General features: G+C 41.3%; 1 protein-coding gene across 2 annotated transcripts in view; it reads right to left on the reverse strand.

The window, feature by feature from the left end:
• Nucleotides 1-14,560, reverse strand: part of nkd2b (NKD inhibitor of WNT signaling pathway 2b) — a 172,662-nt gene extending 158,102 nt beyond the window's left edge. Inside the window, exons 1-3 of one of the 2 annotated variants that reach the window (XM_069913312.1) lie at nucleotides 13,953-14,560; nucleotides 13,745-13,771; nucleotides 13,412-13,533 (exon numbers count right to left, since the gene is read on the reverse strand). In XM_069913312.1, coding sequence (XP_069769413.1) covers nucleotides 13,412-13,533; nucleotides 13,745-13,771; nucleotides 13,953-13,977 — 174 coding nt within the window. In that variant the 5' untranslated portion in view covers nucleotides 13,978-14,560. The remainder of the gene's footprint in view (nucleotides 1-13,411; nucleotides 13,534-13,744; nucleotides 13,772-13,952) is intronic. The other variant, XM_069913313.1, reaches the window with a different exon arrangement.
• Between the last annotated feature and the right edge of the window lie 1,872 nt (nucleotides 14,561-16,432).

Raw genomic sequence — 16,432 nt, forward strand, 5'->3', positions numbered from 1 at the left:
CCAGGACTGGAAAATTCTCAGTCCGAGAAAAGACTGGATAACCTACGGTTGTTTAGTTTCAAACAGAAAATGCAGTCTGGACTTAATAGAGGATCCTTGATGGAGTAACAGGAAGAAACAATTACCCTTAAAGAGGGATCAAAAGTCAGGAGCATAGATTCAGGGATAATTAGAAGGGAAGACAAAAAGAAGCTTTCTTCATCATTCATATTATGCAGGTGTCTGGAACTTGCTGTTTCAAGAATGGTTTAGGATGAAACCCAAAGCATGGTTGGAGATGCTGGGATGAGTACTTGAAGTGCTATGACCCAAATGACAATGAACCAAGGTGGAATTAGATCTGGTGAATCTTTTCCAAATGCCATGGATACAGTGGACCAAATGACTTCTTCCTCTGTTGCAAGTTTCCAGCAGATTGATATTCTCTGATATCTATACCTAAACATATATCTTCAGTGTTCCATTGAAGAGCAAGGTAATTATTTGGATTGAAACATAAAAGTCTGCAGATACTGTGATTTCAGTCAAAACAAATGCTGGAGGAACTCAGCCGATCCAGCAGCATCCAAGGAGGTAAAAATATATTATGGATATATACCCTCAATGCTGGTCCATAAGCTCCATCTGAAAACCACCCCCCCCCCCCCCCAATCCCACACCCTTTTTCAACTGGATCCTTGACTTCCTAATTGGAAGACCACAGTCAGTATAAATGAGAAATGAGACTCCTCCTCACTGCCAATCAGCACAGGCACACCTCAAGGATGAGTGCTTAGCCCAATGCTTAACTCGCTTTACATGCATGTCTGTGTGGCCAGGCATAATTCAAAGGCGGTCTACAAATTTGCCGATGACAGCAAGGTCATTGGCAGAATCACAGATGCCAATGAGGAAGAGTACAGCTGGGAGAGTGCTTGAGTGGTGTCACAACAACTGCAACCTTACACTCAATGTTAGCACAACCAAGAAAGGAGAAATCAGATCAAAAGCCATCCTCATCAAGGATTCAGTAGTAGAAAGGCTCAAGAACTTCAAGTTCCTTGGTGCTAATATCTCTGAAGATTGTCCTGGGACCTCATGTCGATGGAATCATGAAATTGCTCGCCAGCAGCTAAACTTCGTGAGGAGTTTCAGGAGATTTGCTATGTCGCCAAAGACGCTTGAAAATTTCCATAGACATACCATGGAGAGAATTCTTACTGGTTACATCACTGTCGGTTGCAGAAGTGCCAATGCACAGGACAGGGGAAAGAAAATCTAGAGAGTTGTGAACTCAGCCAGTGCTATCGTGGACATCAGACTTCATTCCATGGAGAAAATCTAGAAGAGGCAGTATTAAGAAAGCAGCCTCTATCCTCAAGGACCCTCACCACCCAGGCCATCTCCTCTTCACACTGCTACCTTCAGGAAGGAGTTACAGGAGTCTGAAGATGAATACCCAGCAGTACAAGAACAGCTTCCCATCTGCCCCACCCGCCCCTCCACCCACCTCAGCCATCAGATTTCTGAAAGAACAATGAACCACAGACACCACCTCACTTTCTCTCATTTTTGCACTAACTTATTTTTAAATGCAATTTTATATTAATATTTGCCCTGTGATGCTGCTGTAAAACAACAAATTTCATGGAATGGTCATGTCAATAAATTCTGATTTTGATTCTGGCCCAAAACATCCTGGATGCTGCGAGACCAGCTGAGTTCCTCTCCCATCTCTATGCTTTGATTTCTTGGAAGGCAATACACAAGGCACGAGGAACTGTTCACTCATTGTGCTGTTTGAGGACTAATATAAGCATATAGTACTTGTTCAATTCAAGTCAAGTTTAATGTCATCTGATTGTATAAGTAGAACCCGACAAAACTGCGTTCTCCGGTCCTCAGTGCAAAAACATGCAGACACATAGCCAGACATAACACAGATGCAGACAAATAATGCATATGCAAGACAATTATTACATCTATAAAAATAAATAAATAAACAGATATTGTTATAATATGAATGAGAGTCTCGAATGGTTAGTGCGAGCAGTTCCTTTGGTTGTTCAGCATTCTTACTCACTGCCCGTGGGAAGAAGCCGTTCCTCAGCCTGGTGGTGCTGGCTCTGATACTCCCGGATCTCTTTCCTGACGGGAACAGTTGAAAGATGCTGTGTGCAGGGTGGAAGGGGTCCTCAGTGATTTTGCATCTCATCTTCAGACAATGATCCCAGTAGATCGTGTTGATGTGGTGGAGGGGAACTCCAGTGACTCTCTTATGGTCTTGTGCACTGATCTCCAATCCATTTCTCTGCAGCCAGCCAGGACACTCTCAATAGAGCACTTATTGAAGGTTGACATAATGGTGGCCAGTAGACTTGACCGCTTCAGTCTTCTCAGGAAGTACAGTCCTGACAAGCGAGCTGTTGAGTGTCCATGATAGGTTATTAGTTAAGTGAACTCCAAGGAACTTGGTGCTCTCCACTACAGAGTTGTTGATGTGTAGTGGAGGGTAGTCATTCCTGGTCCTCCTGAAGTCCATAATCATCTCCTTCATCTTGTCCAGGTTGAGCATCATGTTGTTACTCTTGCACCATTTCACAAGACTTTCCACCTCTTCTCTGTAGTGTGACTCATCATTGTTGATGATGAAGCCAACTACTATTGTGTCAACTGCAAATCTGATGAGTCTGTTGGAGCTAGATCTGACAACGCTGTCCTGGGTCAGTAGCATGATCAGGAGCAGGTTGAGAACATAGCTCTGAGGTGCGCCAGTGTTCAGCGTAATGGTGCTCGATGTTCTGCTACCGACCCGGACAGGTACAATGTAGAGATGCACCGAATTTCTGATTTGCAGCAGCAAAATTGGACTGCAACGTACATCAATAACAAAAGTATAAATTGGCACGATATTTAAAAACAAATATCCAGTTTCAGTTAGTGCAAGAAAAAAAGTTACATTTCACTCATGTAGACAAGCCATTCTCAACCTTTATTCAGCTATGGCCCCTTTACGATTCTGCTCAAACTTTATGAGCCCTGTGAAGCAGTAGAGTTTTGGTTTCTTCTGTATTTCTCTCTTACCAACTACATAAAAAAACATGAAAAATATTTATGTTATGTGAGGTGAAAAGAAAGCAAGGCTTTTTCTTTTTATAGTCCCAGAGTAGTTCATGAGTAGTGTAGTATAGGGAAGTTCAAGGAATTTGTACAAAGTCAGTAATACCAAATGAAGAAAGGATTCTAAAAAATAACCAGACTGGGATGTATTCTAATATTCATTAATTAGATTAAATTAGATTAAGTTTATTGGAGGACGGCTATGGAATAAGAATCAGGTCAGTGATTTATCCACACAAAAAAACGTTTTTAATGAAAAGGGAATTTCAAATCTTCCCCTTCAGAATTATTCTTCAACTCCAAATATCTGATTCATGTCAGAATGAAGCAGCTACTGCCATAACTTCCTGGTATGATGTTCAGTATGCCATCATTGGAAATTGGATAGATCCAAGGCAAATACAATAGCAGAGATTTGATCATCATTGGTAGTGCCAAATAAAAGTGTGGATTTTTGCCAAAGTTCCTTTAAAACAAAAAATATTAAATTAGCACACAAGGCAAACATGATTATTAACAGGTTCCTCAAAGGAAGATACTGAAGTACTTCAGCTGTGAATGCACAGGTATTGTCACGTACAAATTAATTAAGACTTGTAAATTCCAATTGGCCTGTGCCGAAGATGGCAGCACTTGTACGGGGCAGCATACCAAGAGAGGTTGCAGACTCCAAGGGAACAATGCCGGCACAAGACACCAGAAATGGGAAGAACACCCCTTGTTGAGAAGGAGAAGCATAGGAGATAAACCTACAGGATAATGACCATGACTGCAGACCAGCAAGTGGCTCAACAGCTGAAGGAATCACACAATCTGTGGGCAATTGGTGCCTTGCGGTCGAAGGACTCACATAGGCTAAGGATATTTGCAGTCAAAGGACCCACACAGGCTGCGGGCCACTAGAGACTGGCTCATGGGAAGCAGGCATTGGAATCGGGATTCACGAGGGTGCTGAGGGCAAAAAGGGTTCCCGAAGGGCCTCGTGTTGAAAGCTTCCTGATTTTATCAAAGGTTTGGATCTGGAGCGCGGGTTGCCGATGATTTGTACAGTTGTCTATATGGTTGAATGAGAGCTAATAATAGCTGCAGAGGCTTTGGGAGCACTGGAGACAAATCCAAGGACACTCAGTATCTCTGAAGGGACTCTCTTTTGCTTCTTTTTTTCCTATTTCTAGGGGTACCGGGCAATGCTCATGGCAAATCTTCACTTGCTTTAAAGCAGACGAAAGTTTAAGTATATCAATTAAATTACGCTTTTAATGTAATGTGACGATGAAAGGAACCTTTGAACTTTTAAAGGGAACAATCATGTCCACTTACATGTTTCACTACCCCTCCATAAATCTTCGTCCGCAAAGCCAAGCCAAAAAAAGAGAGCTTAAATGAAATCATGAGTCAAGTCTATAACTCAAAAAGCATATCTTAATCTGAAGCAAGGTCCTTCATTAAATGTACTTTTCAAAGGAAGTGGTAGCTTGTAATTTGACTGATATCCTCCAGGGTTGGCAGGTCATTGTAGACATCTTCCATCAGACAAAATAGAACTTCAAGACACAGGTTAGCAGCCTCCTTGACAAAGTTGTGTCAGAGCTTGAAGGCTGACTGAGCAATTAGCAAGCATCAAACAAAGGGAGACGTGGCCCTGTTTCACCAAGGGCTGAGAGAAGAAAGCGACTCCATTTTGTATGAAAGGATGAAGCCAATCGCTAAATGCAGGTTTGGGGATTGGCAACCAAGAATTTAAGGCTCTGTGGAGTGCAAAGTTGGGATAAAATCAGGTGATGGGAGTACAAGGCTAGCTATGAAGATGACTAAAGCTTCCATTTTCTTCTGGAAGGCCTTTCGCAAAGAAAAGGAGAAGTGTAATATCAAGGAGTAAAGTTACTCTATTACTTTAAGAAAAGATCAATATTAGTATAGGACAGTGACTCAAGTAAACAGAATGGCTTTGAATTACAAAATCGAAAAGGAAAATCTTCTGTTAAAGACAGAAGATACAGCCAACCGTACAGATGCATTGAAGTTTACTGAAGACAACGTCTCTCCAGATCAATGATAAAACATACAAGATTTCCAGAATAAGAGAGGAAAAGATGTACCAGATAGTCTGGAATACCCAAATAGATAGGTCACCCTATATATTAGAAGCAACTTTGGTTACTGAGGAAACCAAGTACAGAAACTGCATGTGTTGTTCACAATTCAATTCTCCATAGCAACCAGGTGATATGAGAAGACGATTGCAGAGGACTGTAAAGCATATGAGAACCTGGCCTGTATGGACAGTTATATTAAATATAAAAATTAGGAAGTTATACTATTTCAATATAAAATAATGGTCCAATTTTACAAAGGATGTGAACATTTTAAAGGGGGCACAGGAGATTTTGATGTGGGTTCCAAGGACTATGGATCACAGTCACATTGACAGGAGGAAGTTGTGACCAATCTTAGAACTTGGGAGGCGATGTGATAGAAGTTGCTCAATGTCACAAAGGCCCTTCATAAAATAAACAGCTCCCACTGTTGGGAAAGAGTCAGATGAGAACCCAACAAAAATCAGCTTCTTCCCCATGGCCATCAGATTTCTGAATGGACAATGAACCCCAGTCCCTACCTCACTTTCTCTTCCTTTGCACTAATTTATTTATTTTAAAAAATGTAATTTATAGCAATATTTGCACCTGTGATGCTGTTGCAAATAGATTTTTGTGACATGTTCCTGACAATAAACTCTGATACATTTTTCTTTGAACAAGATGGTGCATAACTCAATGGGCTGAATGGCTTCTTCCTATGATGTACTATTCCACAATTCAACATCTAGCCACGAGAAGTGGTAATAGTAACCTCAAAGGTAGAGGCAGCCAGAGCTTGATTAAAAAGTCCCTTAGATCTGAATCAGAAGTCGTTTACATGTGCTGGCTGGAAACAAATCAATTTTCCATTCAGCCAGTTCAAAATGACCAGCAGAACACGAGAATTTTTAATCTTCAAAATGAAATTATAGTTCAGAAAAGTCACATCCTTGAGACCATGATGGTTTTAAAATTAGGAACAGCTTGAGACTTGAAATAAAATCCAGATTCAAAGTTAGATCTGAAGCTGAATGTGCAAGTTATCTTACTTCTGGAACAAGCAGCAGTCAAGAGGTCCTGATAAGATCTTGCATTTGTAGGCACTAATTGGCCTATGCAAATATTGCATAGCCTCTTGTTCTCTCAGATCTTACCGATGTGTTCCAATTGCTTGCAGAATTCTTATGTCAAAATATGTTTTTAATCTTTTTAAAACCTGTGTCAAGAGCAATTATTTTGTTGATTTGCTCCCTCTTTCCTCTTATTTTGTATGTGTGCATCTAATTTCTACCACATTTTTTACTTCGTTATCAAGCTGCACTCTACCATTTAGAAATAATGGAACTGACATTGCAATGAATAAATAACACCCAGATTATTTTAAATAAAACCTGGTTCTTATTTAATTATCAATCATCACACACAGATGGTCTAATGGTTATCATATTGTTTGTGGGAAATCGCTGTGTACAAATCATGTATCACATACAAAGATTACACTTCACAAAAGTTGCTTTACTAACTGCAAAGTGAGATCACACAAAGAGGAGCGTGATAATGGCTGGATCATCAGGATTTGCTTGCCATTTTGAGGGACAAGTAATGGCCAGGTCACCAATGAGAACATCTTTGGACATAATTATCATTTAAAAAATTGCCATTGGTTTAGGAGACAGAATTCCATGTTTCCCCTCTCCTTCACCACCATCAAACTGAACGCAAACCAAGTTTCACAAACAAACTGAAGAAAAAGCTTCAAAATATAGATCCACCTCTTAAAATCACCCAATTTATCTGCTACAGTAACTCTCAGTGGACTTCTTAAAATCATTTCAAGACATTGCTACTGCTTTCAACTTCTCATTTTATTCTCCAAGTAGGCCAAACGAAGGCAGGTGGTCAAGGGTATGTGGAGCATTTTGATGGGAATAGGCAAGTTGGGCTAAAGGGCCTTCCACACTCCATGATTCAATAACCTCTGCAGACTTCCCTGTTATCTTTATAATCTGCTCCAACCCTATCACCCATCAGAAATTCACAGTTCTCCAATGCCTGCCTCAAACACCGCAGACTGTTTAAAAAGTTAAACCATTGTAGTTCTACCTTAAAGTCATTAAACCCTGGAATGCTTACAGCAAATTTTAATCATAACCTCTCCTTCCTCCCTTTAAATATTGTAACAAGGCCAAACCTTCTCCAAGCTAAGCTTTTTTTTTCCTCTTCTGGCACACATCACAAGATGGCATCAGGAAGATTTCCAAGAATATTGCTGGCTACATTCCAGACAACCCAACACATTTAATAGAATGCCAGGTCCCTGATTTATGTTGACAAGGAATGTTTTAGAATTCCCACTGACCCCATTCCTGTCTTTAAATGTATCTACATGAGGCGCTGCCTCAAGGCGGCAGTCAACATCATTAAAGACCCCCATCACCCTGGTCACAGTGCCTTCTCATTGCTACCTTCAGATAGAAGGTACAGGGGCCTGAAGACCAGTGCATCCAGGTTCATAAACTATTTCCAGCAGCCAACAGGTTTTTGAATCACCTCTCCCAAATCCCTTACTACCCTAACCATAGCACTGCTCTGGAACTGCTCCAGCACCACAGGAGGTTTGTCTGCACCATTGCTAAGTCATTTTTTTGCACGAGGAGAACTGTGACTAATATCTACCTTGCATTTATTGTCTCTTTTTAATTCAGTTAAGAATACTACTGCAGCTTTTTTGTTTCTTTTGTAGTTCTTTATTCTAAAAAGTACCTGTTCAGTTCCAGGTAATAATTTTGATGGATATGTACATCGGACAATAGAAATGGGAATCAATTCATCATCTTTCATACATCATTCAGATACTCACTCACTTGAGTAAAATGTGCATGTAAAGTTATCAGCTTCCTGCCAATCAGCTGACAAGTGAGTTGCTTTCATTGATCTATAAGACAGACTCTGCATATTATCAGATTTGGATAAAGTAACCAATTTATTCAACAGCACTAAGATGCCATTTACTGTTAGTTCATTGTTTGACGATGTCAACCAGTGAAGAGAGGCCACTACAGATATGCAAAATCAGATGAAGAGTAAATTTAGTGGAGCCTTCAAAGGAATCATCTGACTAAAATAATTATCAAGCATTTATAGATTTCCGGGTACAGTAAAACTCCACTATCCATCTACGGTACTCCAAAATCCCTGTTGTTCAACCTATGATTCACCAGGTGACATTTGCAGTACTCCCTTTCCGCTCAACTGCAGCCTGGTTCCCGCGCTCCCTTCAAACTTAGAAATTGTAACACTGTGTAACATCTAAAAAAGTGTGTTTTAGCAAGAATTGGAATAATACCCAAGGGTCCAGAAAATCTGACATCAAAATTCTAGCGATGCTGGATTGTCATAGCTTTACCATATTACATGAATTCTTGTAGATTAATAATGGATAAGTGTGTTTATGTGGACCTCCAGAAAGTCTCTAGCAAATAAACAATTATGGCAAAAGAAATGATAGAATTGGGATAAGGGTCGCAAAAAGGCAGCATTTCCAGAGGTGCTCCACAACAGCACTGACAGTGGTACAGACCCGGGAGCATGGGGAGCAGAGACATAACACTGCTCCACAGGCTCCTACTGCCCAATCCTAATGCAATCACCTCCGTATAAGCTTTAAACAGTGTGTTAATGGAGCAGACGGTGTTTTTATTTTAATTCCTGCAAACCACAGGACTGTGCCCAAGTTGGTGACACCTGTGTTGGTCAGCATATCACAAGGGGCTGCAAATTCCAGAGGCTCAGCAGACCAGTACAGGCTCACCCCGCTCCCTATTGAGAAGGAGAAGCATAGGAGACAATCATGCAGGCCAGTGACCATGGCAATGGATCAGCAAATGGCTCAGTGGCTAAAGGACCAACAAAGGTTGCAGACTGTTGGTGACGTGATTGCTAGAGACTGGGGAATGGGAACAAGGTACTTAATCTAGGATTTGAGAGGGTGCTGAAGGCAAGGCTTCCTGATTGTAACAGAAGTTTGGATCTGGAGCTTTGGCTGTTGATGGTTTGAACTGAAGTCTATGTCGCTGCAGAGGCTACAAGAGTGCAAAATCCACAGGCACTCAATATCTCTGAAGGCAGCTTCTCTTTCTCCTATTGTTAGGGGTGCCAGAGTCATGGTGACTCTTAGTTTGCCTAGAGCAGTCAAAAATTGCTGAATATCATGTACATTACATTTTTAATGTATTATTTTTTGACTATACAAGGAACCTTTGAAAGTGGATTAAAACACGTTTCTGTGCCTAAATTCAGGTCTGTGAACCAGAACGGTTAGATTCAAATAGTGGTGCACATAATTTGGTGGTGCAACTGGTCTCTATCGACAGTAAGGTTCAATATCAGAAGTACCAGATAACTCTAAAGCAAGGCATAAAGTAAATTGCAAAGCAAAATTGAAGTTGGCAGGATGGCATTTTTAAAAAAAAGGGCCATAAAATTGACTACAAGTGGAGAAGGTTGGCAGTGAGAATAAACAAAGCAACCAGGATTTAAGGTGCTGACTGCATGCAATGACAAGTGGATAAGGTCATAAAAATAAATGCAAATTTAATGCAAGACTAAATGTAAAACAGTTCCATGTTGGATAGTTGGAGTAACACAATTAGTCTCTGCATAAAGATTTGCGCTTTATGCTGTATATTTCAGGCAGCATCTTTAAGGCAACAGAGACGTGAATACACAGTATGAAAGAAACCCAGAGAATAAGTCAGAATCAGGCAATGTTTTATTAAATGTATTTAAAATTGAGGAGAGATGGATTATGGAAATTGAAAGCATGTTCAATTGGTTGGAATACAAAAGGAAAGCAAGGTAAAAAAAAAAATTAAAAATTGTAAGAATAAGATTTATGATGAGTACCAGATTTTTTTTTTAAATATCAAAAGCAAAAGCATGCGAGGCAGTTAAATGCACCTTCAGGCTTCAGAACTAAATCAAAAGCCCCATCTGTATTTATGAAGCTAGAAAGAAGAAAAAGCCACCAGTACTGTTGAGAAAGACAGGCCAGAGGAACTGCTTGGGCAGAATTTATCATTCACTTCTACATGACAATTAACCTCTGGCATCTATGAACTGGTGGATGGAATCATGAACATACATTTTCCTTCCTCAATTATTATACATTTCAAGATGCTACTTTGTGCCAAACTAAAAAAGGCAAAGCTCCTATTCCCCTCTATCCTCTCAACCAACCAACTCTCTTGTAGACAACATGAATTTTATAGTCATGTATTACAATTAGAAGAAATTGTTGTGAACAAAAAAATATGCTACAGCCTTGAGATTTTACAGTCTTCTATTCTGGATAAAAAATGTAGACAGTGGGATTAATAAGTTTGCAGATGACCCAAAACTTGGTGGAATTCTGATAATAAGGAAGAACATCAAAGGATAAGGGATCAGTTGGAAATTTGAGCAGAGAAATGACAGATGGAGTTAAATACAAACAATTTTGAGGTGATGCCTTTTGGGATATCAAATGCAAAAGGAAAGTATGCAGTAAATGCAGGAGCCTTGGGAACATATGGACCTTGGGAGGGGTGGGGTGGTAGGGGTGGAGTGGGCAAGACTTGAACTTCTGAAAATAGCAACACAACTAGATAGAGTAGCAAAGAAGGCATGCTGAATGTCTGTCTTCATTGGTTATGGTATTGAGCACAAGACTCGGGAAGTCATATTACAGATGTACAAGAAACTTTGGCTTGGCCAAATTTCGAGAATTTTTGCAGTTTTGGTCACCACACTGTAGGCAAGACCTGGAGATTTCAGAGAGAGTGCAGAAGATTTTCATCAGCATGAATTGGAATGTATTATAAGGAGAGATTCAACAAACATGGGGAAGGAGTCCTTCCATTACTGGGTATTGCACGGCTTGAGACCAAGGAGAATTCCTTGAAATAACAGAGTGGAGAGTAATGAGAATATGCCACAGTGGCTAGAAATGAATGAAACAATGTATAGTGAATGGAAATGTATGGATACAAAACTAACGATGGGAAGAGACTATGAACAGTTTTCCTTTTGTAAATCATTATTGCGAATAAAGTCAGTTTTTGTTTTAAAAATAAACCGTGAATTGTCAAAGACTTAGCAGTGTTTTACTCCAAGTATTCAAATATTTGAGAGACAGAGATGAGATAGAGATCTCCCCCCACCCAGTAGAAACTGTCAAAGATTATAGGGCATGGAATGAAGGTGAGAGGGGGAAAATTTAAAGCAACCTTGAAAAGCAAGATTTTTTTTAAATGTAGAGTATGGGTGGTGCCTGGAACTCACTTCTGGGGAGGCTGTGGAATCAGATATGATAGCAATGTTTCAGAGGCATCTCGATACATACATGTACAAACAGGGAGCAAGGGATACGTGAGTGCAGATAGAATTAGATTAGTCTGGCATGTAGTCAGCCAAAGAGCTATACAGTTCTGTGCCACATGTTCACATCACTGATTACATCAAAACAATACTTGGCCCTTTCCATTCCACCATGAAATACGTTTGCACCAGGTTTAAAACGGGCAAATCCAGTTACCCGCACCAAATGTCAACTTTCACAAGTCAGCGATCAGAATCAAATCAAATGCAATTCTCTTTACCAGTTCATAAACACACAGATTAGATCTGACTCAATTCTTAAGTGTCAAAATAATCACTTTAAAGAAGTTGATATCATTGTTCAAAGCTTTCACAGTCTCCATTTTTAATGGAACAGCCCAGTTGCATAATTGCTCTGTGGTATTTCTGCTGAACTCTGTTCCGCCAATCCACCAGGACCCTCCCCCGTCATTGATTCAGCATTCACCCTAGCCCTTTGATTTAGGGATAAAACTGCAGCTGCTGGAAATCTGAAGTAAAAACAAAATGCTGGCAGGTCAGGCTGCTACTGTGGGAAGAGAAACTGAGTTAACACCATCAGATGCAGCCTGACCTGTCGGGTATTCCCAGTGTTTTGTTTTAGGGGTATTTAGGCACCTTGGTGCTTGCAGATGTCTGACCATCTGCTCACAGGAGGGCGAGTGAAAAGAGAAAGCAGAGGAGAGGAAGGTGATGAAGATAAATGCAGGTGAACAAGCACATTTTTTTTTTGCAAACATGGCTGTTCCCAAGGTCCCTTTGCAAATAGTATTATCAATGAAAGTGAGAAAATTCACAGGATAACCCAATCGTCCTTCATTATTTTCCCCCATTCAGTCATGAACAAAAGAAAATAAATCACTTCCCATCTGTTTGATCACACGTAAAGACCAAAATATATTTTGATACAATAATTAAACTTGCTGTTTTGACATGGAAAGAGGATGCAATTCATTATAAGCAGGGTTTTATTTGTTCATTGGACTTGGATATGACTGGCATTGCCAGCAATGATTCTATGCCTATTTGTTGCTTAGCTGAAGGAAAAATTAAGAATCAATCACGTTTGTCGACTGACAAAGGGCAGACCAGACAGGAACGGCAGGACACTGGAGAACCAATTAGAGAATAGTTTGGCTTAAACCATTCCGCTTACGAAGACAAGCTTCAAATTAATTTAATTGTCTCGACTTAGAAGCCCCTAGCACCTCTGGTGGTTTTGAACATGGATCAATAGTCCAGCACCCTGGCTGCAAGTCCAATAAATAACCTTAACGACTACGCTTGCATCGCATCTCTGCACCTGGTGACAATGAACACCCACATTTTGATTTTGGAGCCAGAGACCCTATTTCATGGGTTTCGTCAAATACTCAGACTTGATTTTTGTTTAAATGGGTGATATCTGAACATTCCCAACTGTTTCTCGAGACAGGATCGATGCTCCGTGGAGTGTCTCCCATCTGAAATGCAGCCTCAAACAAAATCCTCTTCACCTCGATGTTAGTCACCCCAGTGTCGCCTCGGGGCTCCTGTCCCTCTGCATCTGCACAATTCCACCCACCCCCGCATCAAAAGAAATTAAACCGAAAGCTGGAGAAAAGCCGGCGAACACTCGAAATCTGGAATGGGAAGGACTGTTTTGCAGGAGGCAGCAGTTTGGAAGGATGGAGTGAATGGCCACTGCAATGTACCGAGTTAATTATTTGCGTTAAATGGAAAGTGGCCGGGGTTGGGGGACTGCGAGGTTTCATATGCCGCATTCCCCCTCACATTCAGTTGAGGGCATACATGTGAACGCACTGCCGATGTTCCAGGCTCGGAACGACGTCTATTACCGTGGAGTGGGGTCGGCATCCGCGTTGCTTCGTCTGCTCCAGGGCGATGTTGGACGCTCTCTGCCGCTCGTACTCTTCTAAGCCCTGGCGATTCAGATAGGCATTCACCACGAAACTGTCTCCTGCGAGAGAGAGAGAGGGGGGGGGGGGGGGGGGACAGAGAGAGAAGGAGCGAAATACAGGGTTAAAAGGGGTGAAATTGCAAGAAAATCATTTGCAAGAATGGAAATGGAAATAATACAATTTGAAAGGCGGTGGGAGAATCAAATCAAGATCCAACTAATATCAAAACATCTCGTTGGGCGGTGAAGTCATTGAAAGAAAGGAGCTCACCTTCAGGGTTCTCTCTCCGCTTGCATGCTGCCAGTTTCAACCGAGTCATGTTGGGGTTTTCAAGAAAAAAAAATAAATCAAAAAGTTAGAAAAGCTGGAAAGTTTCATTTTCAAATGGACCGAACGTCTCAAATGGACATACAGACGGTGCCACTGGGAACAGAGCCCACGTGTGCGCGGCCGTGGGGTGAGTTTGAAGGGTTCCTACCATGTTTTGATTGAAGCTTGCCCATTCTCGGCAGCTGCTTTAATAGTCTCGCCTTCGCTGCCTCGCCGAGAAAAGCATTTGGAGTTTGATCGTAATTCTTGCTTTGCCGAAGAGACAGGGGAAGAGAGAGAGAGAGGGAGAGGGAGGGAGAGAGAGAGAGAGAGAGGGGGGGGGGGGGAAGAGGGAGGGAGAGAGAGAGAGAGCAAAATAGAAAGCAAGTAATAATCCCACAAGTACAAAGAAAGCTGCCCCCGACGATAGGGATGTTTTCTTTGAAGAGTTTCCTGAAGAGCTGTCACCGAGCGACTCGGACGGGGAAGAGAGGCGTGCTCCGATACATTGCTCTCACTTCTCCCACATGGAAAAAAACCTGCTGCTTACACTCAGCGGCACTTTAATGTGGGAGAAGAGCCTCCCCTTTGAATTCAATGCTCCAACCACTTCAGTTCTTGCAGTCGCGATCAGTCGAATGCTGATTCCAACCAACTGACTCCATGCACGTTCGAAACAGCTTCCAAGGGACTTGGGGGTGGGGGGGTTCTCTTAAGATTCAAATACACTCAAAATCATTTTAGCAGGAAGATAACTGGAAGTGCTATCCAGTCAGTCTCATTCTGATGTCCATTTCCCACAGCTGGCAAACCTTCCACCTTTCAATGGTTCTCCATGCATTGATTTTCATGCTGTGCTCTCTCTTCATGCATGGGCGCGGACATCATGCAATTGGAGTCTCTGTCACAATGCAACAAAGACCGATTGAGATGTGCAATCTGTCGCTTGAAGACTCGTCATTTTCATAGCTTGCGTGCAACAAAAATACTACCCGCGAAAATAGCACTCATTCGTTTGAATTGATGGGATCTCAGACAGTTTCCACTAGGATTGTTGGAGCACCATCTGACTCGTGAAGTCAAGGATCAAGGTTTAAGATTCAATGTTCCCTTTATTGTCATGTAATAATACATTTACTTTTGTCGTGTGATAATGCATAAAATTGTAATTTACTTTTGTCTGCCGTAAAGACAAAGAGCCACCATTATTAGCATTGCCCAGTAACTCCACAAAGAAGAGAAAGAGAATCCCTTCACAGACATTGGGTGTCTCCAGCACTCTCTCGTCCTCTGCAGCCCTGTGGACTCCTCTTCAATCCATTGGCAACTCAAGCTCCAAGTCCAAACCTCTGATACAATCAGGGAACTTTTTAGCACCCATGGCCCTTTGGGAGCCTTTCTTGCCTTCAACACACTTCTGAAGTGGAAATGGACATCAGAATGACTGGATAGCACTTTCAGTTCCAGTACCTGGTTTCCCCGTGCCAGTCTCCAGCAGCCGGTAGCTTAGTGATATTCCTTCATCTTCTTCTCACAGCTATGTTAGTTGTAATAGTCACCACTCGCCACAATTTTCTCACTTCAGAGCCACCAAATGTTTGAGTGGCCAAAATAAGTCCAGAACTGATCTGTTACAGTCTTTTCCTGTGGTCACTCAAATGCAACCGTCTTTGTAATGCTTCTGCATGTATCTACAAACATCCACAGCGTAGCAAGTCACAGTACCATGCGACCGAGGTGTTCACGAAGTATTGCTTGCACCAGCTCTAGCGACGTCTCTTCTGAATCGGCATTTGACAGCATGGCTGTCCCTTTTGGTTATTTCAGAAGTCATGGCATGTAACTCACAAGCCATATACTTCATTCATAAAATGAAGGGGTCTGGTTTTTTTTAAAAAACTGAACAATAGTGTGTGTGTAGGTTGAAGGATAAGATGATGTGATGAGAGCCCAAAACAATATAGCAAATGATATACAACATACTGCTCAAACTCACATCACACAAGAGGCAAGAGATGGTTACTTTAACAGCCATTGGACATTAGGAAGCCATTAGAAACACATGAAATGTGCACATTTGACACGAGTACAGGAACAGAGGTGATGGAGTTAGTGATGACCTGTCCTTGCATTGTCATTTCAGTGTTATTTTATGAAACAAGTTTGTTAATGGACTTGTAGATGAATGAATTTGGTTAAAGATGTTGAGCATGCAAAACCTGATATCTGAATTTGCAGGTGAAATTTATTTTAATCTTAGTGGCATCCAAGGATGCTATAAAATTTCATCTACCACAGTCCATTAGTATTGGTGCATTTCTTAGTTTGAGTTGTAGCAAAGTCCAAGGCTGTAAAACCAAGCCCAATGGTTTTCTGTTGTTTCCAGTTCAGTCAATTCCTCTCATTGCAATAACCATCACTGGCAGTCAAATGTTTTTCTCTTGCCCAAACTAAGATCGCAGTTCAGCATGACATCAATTATAAATGCAAGATATGGATTGGTTCAATATAATTGTTTTACACCAAACATATCTTACCCCACAGAAGTAACATAAATGCAGAAATATGAGAGGTGTGTTTCAGATGTGGGACTAAGACAGGAACTTTTCTAAATGCTACGTGGTTGTGCGTGAAGGTGAGGCCATTTTG

Source organism: Narcine bancroftii, chromosome 1 (assembly GCF_036971445.1).
Source record: "Narcine bancroftii isolate sNarBan1 chromosome 1, sNarBan1.hap1, whole genome shotgun sequence".
Taxonomy (NCBI): domain Eukaryota; kingdom Metazoa; phylum Chordata; class Chondrichthyes; order Torpediniformes; family Narcinidae; genus Narcine; species Narcine bancroftii.